Here is a 20,099-nt window from a genome sequence, read left to right on the forward strand (position 1 = left end):
CAAGTTAAACTATTAAATTATCATTACAGTAAAGTCAGAAAACTCAGACTGGTGTGTAAAACTACTGTTTATTTACTTAAATATTGATTCAAAATACACTGTTAATAAATGCACATTAATTAAAAAAGCAGACCCTGGTCTGTATAAAATGAATCGTTTGCAAAAACATCATTCAGTAGAGCTGCAGTAAATATGTAGCTCATTTGAATATTAAACTGTTTACTGGGAATATTGTAGTTTATAACAGAGTTGTGTCATCAACTTTCCTAAAAAAAATAATTGGCTGATTTTTTTAAAGCCATTTGTAAACATTTTTCTCACTCTCATTCCATCCTAAGCATTTATCTAGTAACTTTCATTTTCCCTTGAAAGCCCACTAATATCTAGTCAATCGGTCAAGGCTCAGACCTTACAGTACAATAAAGGGATAGGTCACCCAAAAATGAACATTCTCTCATGATATACTCACCCTCATGCAATCCCAGATGTGTATGACTTTTTCTTCTGCAGAACAAAAATGAAGATTTTCTATCCATACAATGCAAGTGAATCGGTGCCAAATTTTTGAAACTCCAAAATCCACATAAAGGGAGCATAAAAGTAATTCAAATGACAGTGGTTAAATCCATGTGTTCAGACATGATATGTGTGGGTGAGAAACAGATCAACATTTAAGTCATTTTTTTGTCATACATGCTCCTCCCTGCCCATCAGGGGGTGATATGCAAGAAGGATGTGAATCACCAAAAACAGAAGAAGAATGAGAAAGTGAAAGTGGAAATTGACTGGGAAGGGAAAAAAGGACTTAAATATTGATCTGTTTATCACCTATCATATCGCTTCAGAATATATGGATTTAACCACAAGAGTCATCTGCAGTACTTTTATTTTGCCATTATGTGGATTTTGGAGCTCAAAATTTTGGCACCCATTCACTTGCATTGTATGGACCTAAAGAGCTGAGATATACTTTAAAAAAAATATTTGATTATGTTCAGCAGAAGAAAGTCAAACACATCTGGGGTGGCACAAGGTTGAGTAAATGATGAGAGAATTTTCATTTTTGGGCAAACTAACCCTTTAAACATTATTGCAGAGGTTATCTAACTATCAGATTTTTTACGCATTAAAATAATTTGGAAGTTACTCCTGTTTCACCCCTGGACATGGTAGATAGTCAGATTTAACCTTACAACATTTAATAGGGTGAGATATATGTATGCATTGTTTGGAAAGATGGAATTAAAATGTTGAACAATTGCTCCAGTATTCTAGAGTCAGAGCTCCATTTCAAGCTCTTATTGCATGTATAAAAGATCTTCTAATCAAAATGATTAACAGCTTTCAAGCAATCAGGAGGGACACTGAAAATTTGACAAGCATAGTGTAGTTTCTGCGGTTTCTAGTTCTACAGGTCAGATGTAAAATGTGGGATAGGCTGGCAGGACCGGATAATTTACCAACTCAAAAAGTTTTAGCTGCGGTTTTTATTTGCATTTGCTGTATAACACATCATGTAAAAACTGCTCTTTTAAAGTTCCTTAAAGTGTTTAAAAACAAAACTACGTTCTCCGTGACTCATGTTAAAGGCATAGTTCACCCAAAAATGAAATTCTATTATTTAAAAAAATGTAATTGTAATCACTTACTCATCCACTTTATTTAAAATCTATATGCCTTTCATTCATCCGAGGAACACCAAATGACAGTTAGACAGAATATTTGCCTCAGTCACCATTCACTTGTATGAAAAAAAAAAATATGCAGTGAAAGTGAATGGTGACGAGGCTGTCATTATGCCTAACATTTATGCCATATTTGTTCCATGTAAGAAAGAAAGGCATATAGATTTGAAAGAACATGCGGCTGAGTAGATGATTACAAATCTAACTTTTTTGACTGTCTTTATCTGGTCACATCAGTCAACAGTGAACACAAATGTTCATTTACACAACTCTAATTTATTGTCCCAATTTTGGGATGCTTTAGCATACTAAATTTTAAAATACTGTAGCTCTAATAAAAGAGGGCTTGAATCATCTGATGTTATGAGTTATTAGCCACTATAGATATAAAGATAAGTTTGCTTACAGTGCAGCCCAACAGTACATGAGAATGCAAAAGTTATTGGCACAATATGTAGCAGCTTCAAATGAACAGTTGTCAATTGTATATATATATATATATATATATATATATATATATATATATATATATATATATATATATATATATATAAAATGTACATGCACACACACACACCCTTCTCACTTGCCTAATAGGACATCAGACACGTTTACTGTCCTGCAAAGCTAACATCATAAAAATAAACCACAGAACTGAGACACAAACATCCACCACGAGCTGTTTGTGGGACATTTAACTGTACAAAAAACATGTCGATATATTCCCCCACAAAATTGTTTCTCTGTCTTTGGGTTGTCTCTGAGCCCTCTCCATATATTGCAACATGACAAGAAGGCTTCCAATAGTTTCACGCTGCTTTGAAAATGCTTTTGAGCTAAATAAATATTTTTTCTGCATGCTTCCCGTGTCGTGGGTTACTGTGTATTAAAAATCATTGGAGTGCTACTGAAAAGCAGTCTGCAGAAAATATCTCATAAAAAAATAAACATGTTCACAGGACATCTGAAAGTCTGTCAAGGCAAAAAGCAGTTTTATGCTGATTTTAGAAACAAGTATGTATGGTTACCTGCTGGTTAATGTTAAAACATTTAGCACAGCAGTCATCACCCCTAATAAATGAATGGGTTGAATTGATACAGTTTTCACCCAGTTGCTGGTTTGTAATTGGTTTTGTACAAGCCAACAAAATTCACATTAGACCTTCTTTTATCATTCAGTAAACAATATTGGACCGAGATATGGGTGCATACATCGTCAGATGAGGTTGCATTATATTTTCTCCCAACCTCTTTTGTAAAGAACCTTATTGTATAGTTTTCTTGGATGCATTTCCTCTCTATCTCTTGCGCTCTCCCTTCTGTGTGCGTTTCTTCTCTTTGTCCTTGCGGTCCTGCTTGGCCAGTTTGTCTTTCTCACGTTGCATCTTGTCTTGTTCCTTCTTCTTTTGTGCGTCCTCTTTGGCCTGCTCACGCTGATGCTTGCAACGGTTCAGAACATCCTCTACGTTGGTGTTTTTGAAAAGGGCTGGAGCTGGCAGTAAAGGAAACAACTTCATTTTGAACACTAAACATCTATTTGAAGCGTAATCAATGCAAATTAGGTACTGTCTTAAGACTCAAAATATTTTCCCTAAAATATTGAGTGTAAAACAAAAAGGAGCAATGGTGTGAAAAGGATACATTTCTCGCTGGGTATTGCCACAGCAGTTTGCTCCTCCTCCTCATCTTCAGTATAAATGTTAAAGAAACTGCTTCACAGGGGGTCAAAGGTCTGAGAACTTAAGAGAGATACAATGACGCGTTGTTCTTAATGGAGTGTCACAGAAATATCTCACCTTTTGTTAACTACAAAATAAAAAAAACTATGTATTATTAGGATATTCCTCCACATCCGTGACATTAGCATACTGGGCTAGCAAAGCCTCTTTTCTTTTCCTGGCCTCCTCTGACACCTCCTTCTGTTTGACTACAATCTGTGCCTGCTTCTCTATCATACTGGCAATGGCCTGAACCTCATCTGCAAAGAGAGGAACACAATGAAAAAAGATAATGCAAACTGACAAACAACTCTATTTTCCATATCACATTCCATGAAAAACATTTCTGTATTTACATAAAAATTCCATATCCCAATTTCCCATATCCAAAGTGCTTTAAGACATTTAACGTCACATTGTTTTTCAAAAGTATAGAGGCTAAAAAAGTATTTGACCTTTGCTTTAAGTGCACTTGAATCTTAAATTTTAGGTTACGAAAGTGTTATGCCACTAAGTATACTTTGACAAATGAGTCTGAAAATTACATTTATAAATACTCCATGAAAACACAAATATTACACTACAGGTATTTGACAGGTATGTGGGGATCCTATGGTTAACCTTTTTCCAATTGCAGCACTCCTACTTACCATCTGCCTGATTCCCCTTTGCTTTAGATCTGCTGCAGCACTCAGTCCACTGTTTTAAGATCTGCTGACAAACCTCCTCAAGCGTGTCTTCCTCCTATGAGAAAAAAGTGATCTCCAATTTACCAACACATTTCAAAAACGGTCCCACAAAATACTGTATTTAGTTACAAAGACTTGCCTACTTTACCAGTGTTAGGAGCCATTCACACCAAATGTGTTTTTGCATGCATCTGCCCTGGTTCAGTTAATTAATATCGACTTGTCCCTCCTTTTCTTAAAAATAAAAAATAAAAACTGGGTTACAATGGAAGTGATTGTGCCAATCTGTAAAGTTAAAATACTCACGGTTTCAAAAGTGTAGCCACAAGACTTAAAAATATGCATGTTAACATGATTTCAGTGTGTTAAAATCGCTTGTTAGCCTTTTCTGTGTAAAGTTTTATCCAGTTTTTCAACTTTGTTGCCATGGCGACGTAACACCGTAAACCCTGTAATGCCAGTAAACGATGATTTAAACAATTTACCAGCTCAAATAATACACACGTTTTAACAGAAGTATTAATGTAAGTGCTTTTATAAAACTATAAGCTGCACATTTCTGCTTTTAAACCCTCCAAACATTGGCCCCATTCACTTCCATTGTAAGTTCCTCCTAACCAAAATGTTTGCATTTTTGAAGTATGGACGAGTCAAAATAAATGTTTAGTGGTAATTAACATTATTCGACAAATAGTATCGATGGGGTTTGCCCAAATGTTGTTTTCAACATAATTTATATAAGGCACTCAGTAATTTAAGTAAATAATAATAAAAACGAACTATTAACGAGGTGGGGCAACAGGCTTATATAAAGTTTCAGATTTTTTCCCCCACCTCAAATGTATGGGAAGAAAACTGGTAATAGAAGTCAGCTGATCATATGCAAACTTATTCTGACTATGTGATCAGTTGAACACAGAAATGCCAAACGTTCAGTTTTCACAACGACGCTACTCAAGTGACAACTGAGCCGAGTGAAGCGTGAGTGATGCGGCATGCACTGACCAGAAAAGCGGAGAGAATGCCCTGTAGAGCATCCCATTTCTCTTCATCGTTCTCCTCTTCCTGAAGCACTCCGAGTATGTAAAATCCATAAACTTCTCGGTCAACTTCCAGCGAGTCTAGCCGATCGTTCAGCCAATTTTCAAACTCCCCGGCGATTCGGTTGGACGCAGCCATCTTGCTTGGCTGAGGTCCTGATAGTGAGGCGGAATGTTCGCGTAGAATGCCGGACAGAAATGCGGCACACAAATATTCAAACGAAAAATACTTTTCAGTACAATATAAGGTGTGAACTTGATTATTTCTCGATTAACTTTTAATATTTCCTTCATCTAACTTATATTGACCTATACTGGAATTAACGTGGTTATCATTTGTAAGTAACCAAATGAATGTGAACTTGTTTAAAGGAATGTTCTGGGTTCAGTAAAAGTTGAGCTCAATCGACAGCATTTGTGGCATAATATTGATTGCCACAAAAATAATTTCGACTCGCCCCTCCTTTTTTTAAAAAAATAAATTAAAACTATATCGAGTTACAAGGCAATGATAACAAAAGGAAATGTGGCCATTTTGTTTTTTCTTTTGGGGGGGTTAAAGCAGAAATTTGAAGCTTAAAATTTTATAAAAGCACTTACATTAATTCTTCTGTTAAAACTCATATATGATTTGAGCTGTAGAGTTGTTTAAATTGTAATTTTTTACAGTCATTTTAAGGTTTAGGATTACATCTTCATGGCAACCAAACTGTAAAATTTACATGTTTACACACATATTGTTTTTGTCTTGTGGCTATACTGAAACAGTGAGTATTTTAACGATCAGTTAGCCCTCAATCACTTCCATTATGAATGCCTCACTGGAACCAAGATTTTTTTTTTTTTTTTGTTTTGTTTTTTTATAAAGAAAAGGATGGACGAGTCGAAATGAATTTTTGTGGTAATCAGTATTATGCCACAAATCGATTGAGCTTAGCTTGTATTGAACCCGGAATATTCCTTTTAATAACCATAGCTAATAAATATAATCTAAGAGTGTTATCGTTTAAACATGCTTTAGTTACTGGACACGTCTTGTTTAACAGCATGATGATAATTTAGTTTATTTGTAGAGCTGAAGCTCACCACTAGAGAGCACTAGCAACTAAGTTTTTGCTTTACTACAGTTTGATGCTGCAGGTGGCATGTACAATGTCAGGTGAGAACTGTTGGATAAACTTTGGATAAAGGCCTACTTATAATTGTTGCCTGTTATTGTATTATTTCTTTGCTTATGTTCAAAAACAACAACAGCAAAAGAACTGCGGAATACCAAAACTGAATAGGCTTATAGGTATTGTGGTTTTTGTGTAAACGTGTTGTTGTTGTTTAGTTGCATTAACGGATAGCAAGAAACACAGTTATAGCGTACAAACTACATTTTGTTTTTGAAGTCATAATAGTTGTGTCTTTTTACTTAGAAATCATTATAAGGCTCAAAACAGAGGTCTAAAAACTCAAGCATCATATCAGAACAGGTCCAGACAATATACATTGTACAATAATAGGTTGTATTGTGTGTATGTGTTCAATTGGCCCTATTCATTAAACTTGAATATTTGTGTAAATCGTTCATAAATCTAATCTTATGTAAACTGTCACTTTGAATTGAATGCGACAATTTACTCTAAATGTTTTAATGATGATTTAGGCTTACGCAGAAATTCGTTCTACTCATGTTTCATGAGTAAGGCCCAATGATCTTTGTATGTATAAGAGTGTCACTTCTGCATACATTTCTAGGAGACTGTGTGTGAAAGGGCCTTTGCTGTTTACAAGTCCCTTGTGTCAATGCTTACTCTGCTAAACAACTGCTGGTGGTGTAAGCAGAGAGAAAAATTACAAGCTTTTAAAGTAAATCCCCCTGCATCTAATGCAAACAAACAAACAAATAGGATGAACACATAAAGACACACCATAAAGAACATAGCCTCTGTTTTTGACAAGCTTTAGTAGTGCTGATGTGTTGTTTCCTGCTTATGCTATGCTTTCCCTCGCAATCTCTGTGAGTTGTAAAAACTGATGTTTCTTGAAGGAAGAGACAAATTTTGAGGTTGTCAGACAGTTTGAGCTTAACAGATTTTAGATTATGAGACCCATACAGGGAAAATGTGAAAGTGGAAAGATGATATGTAATAACGGAAAAAAGAGACTGCTTGTGTAAGGCCATTCCGAGGCATAAGGGTCCAGGGTCGTGTTGCGTGTTGCTGTGGGCCACTATTTTAAGCACTATTTTGATCAAGGGGAAGTAGATTGATACAAAGCGACAAGAGCCATGGGCTGCGGCAGAGCGTGCGGGTGGGCATGTACATGCTCGAGTCCAAAGGCAAACACTCTTGCTCTCCCCCCCTCTGTCTCTTTTTTAAAGATCTGTATCTCCCACCACCCATCACTGAAGCCCCTCGGGGACCAATACTGTGTCCTCTCTGTCAGTAACCCCGCTACTCACATCTGCATGTGACACAAACCTCCAGCCCACAGCGTGCTCAGGCAAGTGTATGTTCTTGTGTTCTTGACTTGTCGTTGTGTTTCAGTGTAGGAACTTAGCCTTAGTTTCCACCACCAACAGAACCATTACTCAAATTAAAATAATATTTAGTCTCTAACATTTTTAGAATTATACCTTTTACTGTGAGTAATCATGCATGTGTGTTCACTGCCAAAGAAATAAATAAAAATATCATGCTTATAATCAGGGGCGTAGATTCCAGGGGGGATGGGGGGAGGTAACCCCCATTATAAGCCCTTGCTTATAATCTGCATTTTCTCATGTTTTCCAGAAAAAGAATATCTAAACATCCTTAAAACACAATGAATTTGCTTTCGAAGCAAAATTGTGTTCGATACATCATCTTGATTTCAGAGAGTGTCTATGAAAGAAGTTTTTTTCTTAACCTAATTTTTTTAACCAATTTGCCAATAGTTTTTTCTTGTCTTATAAACCTCACAAAATATTGTTAGAATTATGCTTGAAACAAGACTAAGCTATTTGCCAATGGGGTATCCATAAACAAGCTTAATTCTAGATATATTCTCTAATATCTCATGCAAATTTTATTACTCAAGGAAATCTCTGTTTTAAGGATGTTTAGGCATTTATTGGAAAACAAAACAAAAATACTGATTAAGACCATGTTTGTTTGTTTGTTTGTTTGTTTTTCAGTGTTTGAATGCATTTGTCTGTATATTAGCTGTGCTATTGCAAGTTCTGAATATAAAGGACAGTCAGGAGTTGAATAGAGATGTGGATGGTCACATCTGTAGCCATTTTCTTGGCATATGGAGTGGACGGTAGTCCATAGGTTATCACTTCTCTTCCTCTGTCTTTCTCAGTGTGACAGCTCTGGCCTGCACTATCTTTCTCCTCTTCAGATGCATGTGTCTTATCTTTAGTTACACTCTTTCTCCAGAGCTGTCTTCCCTCAGTCTCTCCAGCAAGGCAAGCAGCTCTCATTGTTTGGCCATCTTGTCTTATCTTCGCGGCGTCCCCTCCTCTGGCTGTTTTCAGTATGTGTTTTTGCTTGTCAGTTGGTCTAGGCAAAACAGCAAACTGAGACACACTGACAGCAAGAGGATCCCGTGTAATGGAGCCTCAGCCTTACTCTCAGGAAAGAAGAGCACATAAACAATAAAGGAAGGAGAGAGAGGATGGATTGTGCAATTCAGGAAAGGTGTTGGAGAGTGCAACTCTGTGTCCCAATTCACTAACCATCTGTGGAAGAAGTAATGTAGTAAAAGAAAGAAATGAAAACAGGGCTACATCTCAAATTGCATATTGTCCATTGTGAATATAATTCAAGATTAGAACTAGTATGTCCCAAATTATTGCACTTTTAAAATAGTATGTCAAAGGTTCCAAAAATTATATACTATATTTGGTGGGTTTTCAAAGTCTGTATGCATTTGTCAATGCTTTTTTGAGTAATATTGCCCACAGTCTCTTTTGATATGGAAGAGGAGCCCCATGTCCGAATATGTTTACTTCCCTATTATATAGTATGCCAAAAGCAGTTTGTCAATTGAGTAGTATATCCAAATCCTCAGGGAAATACCCGGATGACATCCGGTGAAATTCTGAAGTGCGCATCTGGACACTTTACTATTCCATAATGCAACGAGATCTGAGGAGATATCTCATTCAAAACGCTTAATAAAAAAAAAAAAAAACCGGCTGAGAACTGCGAGTTGGGTGGCTCTTTTCAACTGTAAGTGCTATACCAATTAAGGTGTTCCTTGTGGTTAAATTGTACTTGTTTTTAAAAAAAGCAGAGTAAATAATTTTTGCAGTTGTTGTTACATCGTATATTGGGGTCACCGTTAAAAGCCCATGTTCACGTATGAAATACTGTATATCATGGAATATGTCCAAATTGCTCACCTGCATAAAGAATGTACTTTATTAAAGGCGCAGAAGTACGTTTTACATCAAATACAGTACATAATCTGACATTACACAAATTTGGACTCAGCTGAAGAGTTAGTGGTAGTTCTCTTTTAATTTCTTTCAGTTGTAGAAAAGTGACGAGGAATGTGATGCAAAAGCTGCCACAGCAGCTTTTAAATGTAAAAAACCTAAACTGTAATTAACAATGAATTTTGAGATAATTAATTTAGCTAGGTGCTAACGCACATGCAAATGAAAAGAGCACTGAACAAGAGGACAGTTTTAGTACATGGTAGTTTGCCCAACATTGGCATACTGTCTTACTGCAAACTCAAAAGAGCTTTTCCATCAGAGCTGTGGCACAGTGGGTAGTGCTCATGCCATATAAACCATTGGCTCACAGAGACCCACGTTTGAGTCTGGCTGGGGTCATGTCCTGATCCAACCCCCCTTTCTCCTTCATCTTCCCCTTTCCCTAAACTGTCATATAAAATAAAGGTTAAAAGGCCTAAAAATACAATCAAAAAGAGCTATTCCATCACCAGCAAAGGAAATACATTCAGTGCATATTCTAGAACACTATACTAAGTATGCAAATTGGGACACATCCCCCATCTACACAGATGGGTAGCACAACAACCTAGAATACCCTTGTTATAATCAACAAAGCTGTCACTTTGCATGCTTGTAGTGTAGACAGCTTTGTTGAGTGCTCTAGTTTTTCAGCGTCACATGCAGTGTAGACATAGTTGCCTGTGAAAGAAGCAAAAAGGTTTGGACAGAGGAAGAAAGAGATAGAGAGAAGGATGTTGGAAGTAATGAGGATCTAATTAGCTTAGATTACTGAAACGGTGATGACAGAAGTGCCCGTGAGAGATACACATACTCGCATACAGAGATGATTGCTGGGGTCAAGTGGCTGTGAGATTTAGCTAGAGTATGTGGCAGGCAAATCTCAACCGGCCCTCAGAGGGGAAATAAAGTTCAGCACGACTTTGACTTCCTGCGATTGTGGCACTGTGTTATTAATCTGGATGTGTTTGTGTGTGTAAGTACTAGGGCTGTGTCGATACAATCAAATATCGATATATCGCAATACTTTTTCTCACAATATTGTATCGATACTTACGTAGATCCCTGTATCGTAATATACTGTTATATTTTCAGTGCAGTCTGAGATGCTTCTATGAGGCCCGAAAGAGACAAACTGATCCTGCAGGATTCATGGTTTCTCTCATGGACATGCTGGACCTCTCTTAGCGTTTGGATCTAGGGTCAGGCAAAAATATGGATTTTCTACTTATCTTCATTTGTACGATCCCAATGTCGATTCTTTAAATGCCAAGACAGGGTTCCCACTCTTTTCAATGCACAATTTTACAGGACATTTCCAGGACATTTTATGCTCCCAACAAGTGTAATATTTAAGCAAAAACACATGCGTCCATTTAAATCGAGCTTTTATTTTGCCGTTTCTGTTTTTGACGGTAGTTTTTCACCTCCAGATAAGCAGTTTGCTCCATGGCCCAGTGTGATTATTAATCCCCATAAAGCTGTGATTCAATTTAATAAATTCATAGTCTGTATAGTTCTATCTGTTTCTGTCATCTCACACGATGAGGTGTTTTCAGTGTATGAGCGGCCGTCTCTACACATTCATTTTGAAGCACATCACTTGCAGATTATTTATTTATTCAATTAAATCAGAGACTTTTATAGTTTAATTATCACACTAGGACATATTACAATTTTAATTTGATTAATTGTACATTCAAACATTCATTTTTGTCCAAATATGTCATATTCCACGACATTCTGCGTTTTATTGCTAATTCCATTTTTATAACTAGATTCTGTGTTTTCCGCATACTACATGTGGTAACTGTGGTATAAGTTGACTGTTGAATCGTTGAATTATTGAAAATTAATTCACATCCCGAGGTATTTATGTCAAATCACCATGCTACCAACCCAATGTGAATTCATTTAAAAAAAATAAAAATATCAGTGGTCCGACTGTCTCACATGGATGCAAACTCATGAGGGGCGAAAAAGGTGAGACAATCACCGATCCTCGAACATGTTTTCCAGGTTTTTTAAAATTATTATTATTTATTTTTTTAAGAATGAGCTAAAAGCACCAACTTAAGCTATTTTAATTATTCAAATATAGCAAATTATAAGCACAATTGTGCAGAATTAGCTGCAAAAATAAAGGGTACTTTGTTGTGGCTTGCTTCTGTTTCACAAATTTGTTCAGTTTAATTTTTGACTAGTTTAGTGACTACTTCTGGAGATGCCACTAGGTGGTGACAAATGAGCATCTTATGTGCTGTGAGTGAGTCATTGAATCATTCTGAGATGTTCATGACCGAAATCTGCCAAGAGACTTTATAGTATTTAAGCATTATAAGAACAAAGCAGAACTATAATTTTCCTTCAGTTTGTGAACTGCCGAGCATGACTTTTCATCCAAGAAGACAACAACTATAGTCTAATAATATTAAGGAGTATCAATTACATCTTTACCTTCACCTTTATTAAAATTTGCATGTCAAATCTACTGAATTCAGTAGAATGTTTAAGCATTATAAGAACAAACAGATCTACTGTACCATTTTCCTACAGCATTTAAACTGCGTGACTTTTATCAGAAAAGACAATAATAGCCTAATAACAATAATAATTTTGAGTTTCAGTAATGTCCTTTGGTCATTATAAAGCACAGTTGAGTCGAGGTGTCAATGCTCCGTTCAACGCCAGCGTGAAGTGGCGCTTTGCCCTCCACATGACAAGCATTGCAGTAAGCGTCAAGGAGAGGCGAATTTAGGAGCTTGCCATGCAAGAAATTATGTGCACAATAAACATTGAAAACATTTATTTGGAAGAGAAAAAAACAGCAATTGCTTTGATTGCAGAAATTATAAAGAGGACTCATTTATGTTAAGGTCTTAGCAGTTTTTTTTTTTTTTTTGGTAAATATAATTACTGTAGTTCAGTAACTGGGGTCTCTGGATCAGAGGTGGAAAGTAACAAATTTCAACTACTCTCATTACAGTACTTGAGTACATTTTTCACATTTTTCTACTTTTTTTTTTGTATAAATAAATAATAGTACTTTTACTTGAGTTGATTAAAAATGAAGTATTCAACTTTGCTACAGTTATTTTTCACCACAATTACAAAGTACAAAAAAATGCATAATATTTCTGAATTTTTGGAAAGAAGAAAGTTATAAGCGCTAAATCTGTTTATGAACTAACACGTTATGCGCAGCACGATGGAAGCCCGAAGGGCACAGCATCATGAGCACAGCAGCTTACATAAACTGCCGCTGGTGTCCTCTCTTCTCTAGCTTCTTCAAGACTTTCTGCCCTGTCACTATACAAGAACTGTACGGTGTACAGTTACGGTGATTTTCTGCATATTTCATTTTATTCTGGAAAGGAGCCATTCATTCAGGTACGAGGGAACCGTCTGAACATGTTTAACAACTGATCAAACTTCACATGTTTTTAAGGTTGGCAATGTTTTAACTGTGTCAAACATTAACACAATGTAGTTTGACATATATGTGGGGATATCTTGTTTTCTTGTTACAATATGTCTAAAACAAACTTTTAAATACCTTAGAAAGATACAATGCCAATAGTGTCAGAAATTAATGGGGATTTTAATTAATGGGGCAAAATTGCCACAGAAATTGACAAAAATATCCTGAATTTCAAAATATGGAGGTAAAAAATGGCAACGCAACAAGTTTCAGTGTTTTATTAATAATATCTAATATATTTACAATTAGGCTACATACATTGCGATCTTCTTTTGACTTTTCACCGAACATTATTTTTTTTCTCGCTGTCTGGTTCCTCGCACCAACGCGCGCAGACAGGCTATCAATCCGCATCAGTTCGGTATTGTACTCCCGCTTTAAATTCCTTAACCGTTCGCCTCTCTTGTTCAAAATAAACTGTTCTAGCGGAAACACTCTCGCTCACGGTGCGTTACTGTACTTACCTGCCCTGTGTCACCCGCTAGAGGCCAAAAGTGTGCAAGGGATGGATGTAATATAAAGAAGGTATGAGAAATCTCAAAACATAATGAAACAAATGCTACAATTTACATAATAATAATATCTCAATACGTTAAATAACCATAATGTTAATTAAGACTTTATTATTACAATTGTAATACAATAATACATATACAGAACAACCACTTTTATTCTTTGAATCAATCATATCTCTCACTAAACACTGTGTGAAATGTTTATTTTTTCCTTATTTTATTCAGTTGGCATGTAGGCATTGATAACAGTTTGCTTTTCGCTGCAATATCCTGAACCTGAAATAGGAATGTGTTTATCTCAATGCACATTATGTAGTTTGGAGACGATTTAGAGACATTTAGAATGTTACAAATGGCTATTTCTATTTAAATAAATGTTGTATTCTTAAAATTTTCTGTTTGTCCAAGAATCCTCTTGCAGCAATGCAGGTCTTTGGCATTTAGAAGCTGCTAGTTTATGAACCTGTGAGGAGTCTGTTTCTCAAACTAGAGAACACTTGAGAGTTGTGCATCTGGACCGTACACTTCCCTCTCTATCCTGGTTAGAAATTATTTTTTCAAAACAGTAATGCATGGAATAGCCTTCATCTCTCTAAAACAATAGGAGAAAATAGAATTTCAGGAGAAATGTGTTTCTTTTTGCCCATTTTTAAAACCAAAATTTGACTTGCAAGTGTAAAGCAACTTGTAAGAACTCAATACCTCAGCATATGGGGAAAAATCCCACTGTATTGTGATTTCCACACGATAGCACAACCATTTTCAATTGTTCTAATAATAAGAACATTTTCTTGAGTACCAAATTAGCACTTTAGAATGCTTTTGTAAGGAATAGGTGACACAGTATATGTTTACCATCATGGGTAAATAAAAAATGGAATAAATACCACTTAAAACAATTATTTCAAATCGTAGTAATAATTTGCAATGAATGATTTTGGCGATATTTTTTTATCAATTTAATGTATCCTTGGTGAAAGGAAGCATCAATTTCTTTCAAGAATGAAAATGTCTTTGTGTTCTAAAAATGGAAGCGTATATACTACTGTATATATACAATTATTTTCATAAAGTAACTTATAATTTTCATAATGTAATTACTTGTAGTTTTTTTTGGCAAACTACTTATTTTCTCTTACTTGAGTCATAATATTTCTCAGTACTTCTGCTTGTACTCAAGTGAATTATTTCTTCAGTAGCAGTACTTTTACTTAAGTAAAAAAATATTAGTACTCTTGCTGAAGTAAATGAACAACATGCCCCTCTCATTCAGTCGGTCGGTACATGTACCAGGTCATTCAGTTGGTTTATGAGTGAGAAGTTCACAAGTGCCACTTCTCACTGTGCACGTGCCAATCACGCGATTGGCTGTAACTGTAAACAATCAAGCAATCTGCCTCGGTTGGACTGTGATTGCCAAGCACACGATTGGCTGCTGCTGTAATCAATCATGAGGGTGTAAGCACCATTAACCGTTGACGTTGTTTAACAATGCGCAGCCGCTGGCAGTGACAAAATGATACTAATTTGTGAATATTACTCCTATTCTGAGTCCCAATTGTTACCATGTTTTTGTACATGTTACGAAAACCTTTCTTGCAACACAGTCAAACTGTTTTAAAATATTTTCCAGAAAAAAATATTATTTTACAGACATTTTTCTAATTTTTCATGACTTTTCCATGCCTGGAAAACTGCAGTGCAAAATTCCAAGTTTTCCAGGACACATGGGAACCCTGCAAGATTGCTCTTTCTTTCTATATCCCTATATTCCTAATCCCTAACAATCAGATGTGTGAAAATACTTCCCATTTGATACAAAAAATGTCTGTGAATAGCCACTGGCTGTTAATTTTTTAGATTTCACTCACCAGTGTTTGAGTGATGTGGTGGCATAAAAGTTCAGCACTGATATCTTTTCACTCCATGCTTAAAAGCTTGGACTCTTTCTGTGTAATGTGAGTCCAAATACTAGATCCAAGCAAACCATTTGTTGTTTAATAATGTGTTTTTTATCCTTTCTGTTATCTACAGTCAGTTATTTATCAAAAACAACAAAAGAAATATTTAATTCTAATCACAGATAGCATCGATGCTCAGGGTTGGGAGGGTTACTTTTGAAATGTATTCCACTACAGATTACAGAATACATGCTGTAAAATGTAATTTGTAATTTGTAAGGTCAGTAACGTATTCTAAATACTTTGGATTACTTCTTCAGCACTGGTAGATTTTTTCACTTGTTTTGACTATAAAAAATCTGCCAGTACAGTAAAACAAAATACACATGTTAAAAATACATTCTCTGAAAAACCTAAATATCTTATGCAGTGTTGTTTCTAAAACAAGTTAAATCAAATACAAAAATTATTATCAAGAATATGATTTTTGCCCTAATATCAAAGGTCTTACTAGAAAAAAAGAAATTATGATCCAACGTGAATTTTCTTAATAAAAAATATGATCGTGCCTGGTAACATGTGCATGTAAAATGGCTAGAAATAGCATTTTAGCTTAGCGTAAAGCTGACAATTTACACAAGATTTATTTCTATTTCTTCTGCTCCAAACTTACTTCAAACTAACTTCTCTGTCTGCTTGTATGAATGTAACACATCATAAGAAAGTTTTTCACTGCTGTTCAAATGCTCTTTGGATCGGATCATTTATATGTATAAATGTTTTCCATCTGAAAGGACTAAATATTAAATAAAAAAAATTACAAAAAAATGCAAAGTAATCTCTTCAGTAATTAAAATACTTTTGAATGTAACTGTATTATAATTACCAATGATTGTAACTGTAGTGGAATACAGTTACTAATATTTTGTATTTTAAATACGGAACATGTATTTTGTTATTCTCCAACCTTGTCGATGCTGTAAATAAGCCATTCAACCAAACAAACACTACTGTTAAAGTCCCTGCCACAGGTCTTAAAGAGACAGTACCATTTTAGCACTTGTTCTACATATTTAAGTAAATACTTGTAAATATTACAAATTAGGCATATAAACAACAAACATGTAATAATATACTGTATATATGCAATATAACATATGCAATTTCAATACACCATGTTTATTGATGTAATACATGGACTTACGTTTAAAAAAAAGCTAAAATGTCACCAAAATGATGAAAAACGAATGATAAAATAAAATTTGTAAAATTGATACTATATGTCCGTACTATAAGTTAGAAGGTCCCCTGTTTAATGAATAACAGCATTAGCTGAAAGATAATTTCTTTCATACTGTATGCAAGCAAAATGGACATTATAACTGAATTATATAACTAATTTCAAATTAATTGAATTTAAAGGAAAATCAAACCATGATATCGTGATGTATTGCAATATATCGAATCATGACGTGTGTCGCAATACGTATTGTATCGTGAGATGGCTGGTGATACCCAGCCCTAGTAAGTACACACTCATCCTTCCCTGTAGTTGTGTGCTTGCTTGCACCTCCCCAAACCTTCCAATCCCATCCACCCCCTCTGAAATGCGTAAATGGAATTAAGGCAAAGAAAATGCCATATAAATAAGGGACAAGAGAGAAAAGAAGAGTGGGTAATTAATTTTATGAATATTCAAATAGTGGCACATGCTTCTAGTCCAGAGAGAACTGTCTCTCAGCTCAGATATCTCTCTGCGTCTCTGTCTCCTCTCTTCCTCTTCAGCACCATACAAACACAAAGGCTGCTTGACAGGTTGTCTTTTTTTCTAATACATGCTCTATGAACAAACGTGTGAATTTGTGTGATGGGGAAGGGACAGAGGGGGTGGTTTAGCTCAAGTGAGCGATACAGAGAGATTTCCAGAGCCGTCTCTTTCTGGGTCAGTGAACTTTTTTGCTCTCTCTTTAGCTGAAACTTTTCCCACTTTCCATTCTGGCAGGATGTCTCTGTCACTGTGCTAACTCTCGCGGTTTGATGCAGAGACAGAGGGAGATGGTGTTGGCTCTGGGAGGGGGAAGGTGATGACACTGGTCACTTAGCAAAAGAGGACATGTCCAGGCAACGAAGAAAGCGGAGGGCAAATATTTAGCTCAGGCACTTTAGGAGGGGATCTGGGCAGGTAGGGAGGGAGCAGCATCTTTGCCAAGCCCAGAGACGTGACTTAAGCCTGGGATGGAGACCCCAGCAGCCTTGCCCCCCTCACTGAATCTTCTACCCCTGTATTCAGGGTCACGGATCTCATCTCTGGACTAATGTCTCAAGCATTTCACAGATGGGGAATTAAATTGGAGAGCTGATTTGGTATCAGCCAAAGGATGAATGGATGGTTGGTTGGAGCACAGGGTGGTGGAGAGAGGGAAGGTTAGGGAGGGAAAGGTGGAGATAGATAAGAGGGGCCTTTGGTGGTGATAGATAAGGAAAGGAGACAGGAAAGGGAACAGTGGAGGAAAAAGTGTTTGCAAAGACAGGAGCAAAACAAGGAGAAAACGGCCCCTTATAGAGGAGACCAGGGATCATTGTCACACTTTTTACTCCTGTGAATATTGAAGTCATTTTCTGTATTGGCGCAAACCTTAATAAGTTCTCATGATGGGAACATGTCATTAAACAGTCTATTTTAGGCATTTCAACAAAATTTAAACAGTAAAACAATTATGAAACAAAATATTTCATGACACAGCAAAAATGTACAAGGGAACAGAAAAATATAAAACCAATGACATACATTTCTAACATTCAAAACACATGACTTGCCCCGACATGACAGGAAAAATGCCCTTGTCCTGTGAACACTTTTCAACCTTTTGGTTTAAAGACGCACTCAGTAAATTATTTCCTCATTGAAAAAAGTTTAGCTCTTAAAGAAATGAATAGTAATTTTGAAAGATGTATAAAATCATAACCACTCACATGAGATGAAGGCTTCAGTCATTTCAGTAAACTTACAAAAGCTGTTTTGTTGTACATGGAGAGGGTCCCATTATGGGGGCTGTCATGTTAGGATCACATGACCAGCCGAATACTACTCGCTTAATCTCAGACCTTATTCACCATAGCGCCATCTTTGATTTTTTAATGGGAATGAAAACAAGGCTGTGAGTGATGGCATCCAGTGTATAAAGCTATCAAAAAGCTTCTAGATCCCATCTGATTTTCCACAACATATTTTGTCTAGAGTTTTTTGTCAATTGAATATTCTTGGAAAGATATTTTTTCGATGTTTCATCACTTTAAACAACTGTACAACCCATTGAATTGACTGAACATTTACCCCACACAGCCTTGTTGGCATTCCCATAAAAAATCAGAGATGATGCTGTTGATAATATGGTCTATTACTTTGTTATTGAACACTGTCTCATGGATTAAATTAATCATAGCTAACTGTGAATACAATGGCGGGCTGTGCATTAAAAGTCTAGGCCTTCAATGTGATTCATGCCATTAAGAAAACACAGTTTCACAATGAATAAGACACCCTATGCATTTGGGCATCATACATTATGTCGCAGCTAACTAATAATACCAATTGACATTTTAAAAACACATCCACGCACGAAAGCCAGAACTTGAAACAACACTTAATGCTCAAGCAAGCCTAATTTTAACCACAGCATGACTGTTTTGTGAACAGTCTCCCGAACAGACATTCAAAAATCAAAATTTTTCATATGAATCTACCAAGGTCTATAATACCTCGAAAAATCTGTCTAATAATATTTGCGATTTAAATGTTGCTTGCAATAAATTTTGTTTCATCAGGGTACACCGTTATGCTGCGTTCCGTTCAAGTTGGATGTGGGATATTTCTACTTGATATCTCCGACCATAAATACATTCCATTCCCTGATATTCGGAACTGCAATGCTCCCGTTAGCTTAGCAGGGGTTTGACTCTCATTAGAGATGTCTCCTAGCAACTGATAAACAGTGCTGCAGTGCTAGCATTTGTGCTTCAGGTGTATGATTATCAAAAGAGATTATAATGTTTTATACACCTGTTTCTGCAGGTGTTCGTTAAACAAGCTTTAATATCATGTAATGTGGAAACGAACTCATTTATCAATATTACTTAATAAAGTGAATGTTTATCACTTACTTTGTATATCTCCCTGAGTGTCGACATATTTGTGTGACATCATGCACCTGCATCTCGGCAAAATTGGAGTTGAGAATTTCTGCACGAGCCCACAGGTTGTAATTCTGACTTGCATTCCATTGCACTTTTCCTAGTAGGAAGTTGTAAAATCCGACTTTCCGATTTGAATGGAAAGCAGCACTACTTTTCAAAAGTTGATCCAACACTGAATACTCAAGCAGCCTAATTTACACTTAAAAAACTCCTGATGTTGCTATAACAATGCAAAAAGCACTTACCAATTTGCTTGAAGTGAAAATCAGTCCTCCTTTCCTGTTTAAATTTAAATTAAGCAATCACACGCTCATGCAGAACATCGCGTGTTTTTAAATCCATAAGGATCTCTTTCTCAACGGTGATAGCGGCAGTGATGACAGCCGATTGGTCAGCAAGATCTTGCGCTCGCTTTCAAAT

At 36.0% G+C, this 20,099-nt stretch overlaps 1 protein-coding gene across 1 annotated transcript; it reads right to left on the reverse strand.

Annotated features, from left to right (window-relative positions):
* Positions 1–54: 54 nt before the first annotated feature.
* Positions 55–5,405, reverse strand: LOC127450807 (coiled-coil domain-containing protein 43-like). The gene is made up of 5 exons (XM_051715175.1): positions 5,098–5,405; positions 4,054–4,147; positions 3,528–3,663; positions 3,327–3,376; positions 55–3,171 (listed from the first exon to the last, which is right to left on the reverse strand). Exons 1-5 carry the CDS (start codon positions 5,269–5,271, stop codon positions 2,984–2,986), a joined length of 642 nt encoding a protein of 213 aa, XP_051571135.1. The 5' UTR covers positions 5,272–5,405; the 3' UTR covers positions 55–2,983.
* Positions 5,406–20,099: the final 14,694 nt, after the last annotated feature.

The sequence above is a fragment of the Myxocyprinus asiaticus genome, chromosome 13 (assembly GCF_019703515.2).
Source record: "Myxocyprinus asiaticus isolate MX2 ecotype Aquarium Trade chromosome 13, UBuf_Myxa_2, whole genome shotgun sequence".
In the NCBI taxonomy this organism is placed as follows: Eukaryota; Metazoa; Chordata; class Actinopteri; order Cypriniformes; family Catostomidae; genus Myxocyprinus; species Myxocyprinus asiaticus.

Coding starts and splice junctions, on each gene's coding strand:
- LOC127450807 (XM_051715175.1), bottom strand. CDS start 5,271: ATGGCTGCGTCCAACCGAATCGCCGGGGAGTTTGAAAATTGGCTGAAC. Junction 4,148..5,097: donor GCATTCTCTCCGCTTTTCTG/GTCAGTGCATGC, acceptor TTTTTCTCATAG/GAGGAAGACACGCTTGAGGA. Junction 3,172..3,326: donor GGCAATACCCAGCGAGAAAT/GTATCCTTTTCA, acceptor TGCCAGCTCCAG/CCCTTTTCAAAAACACCAAC.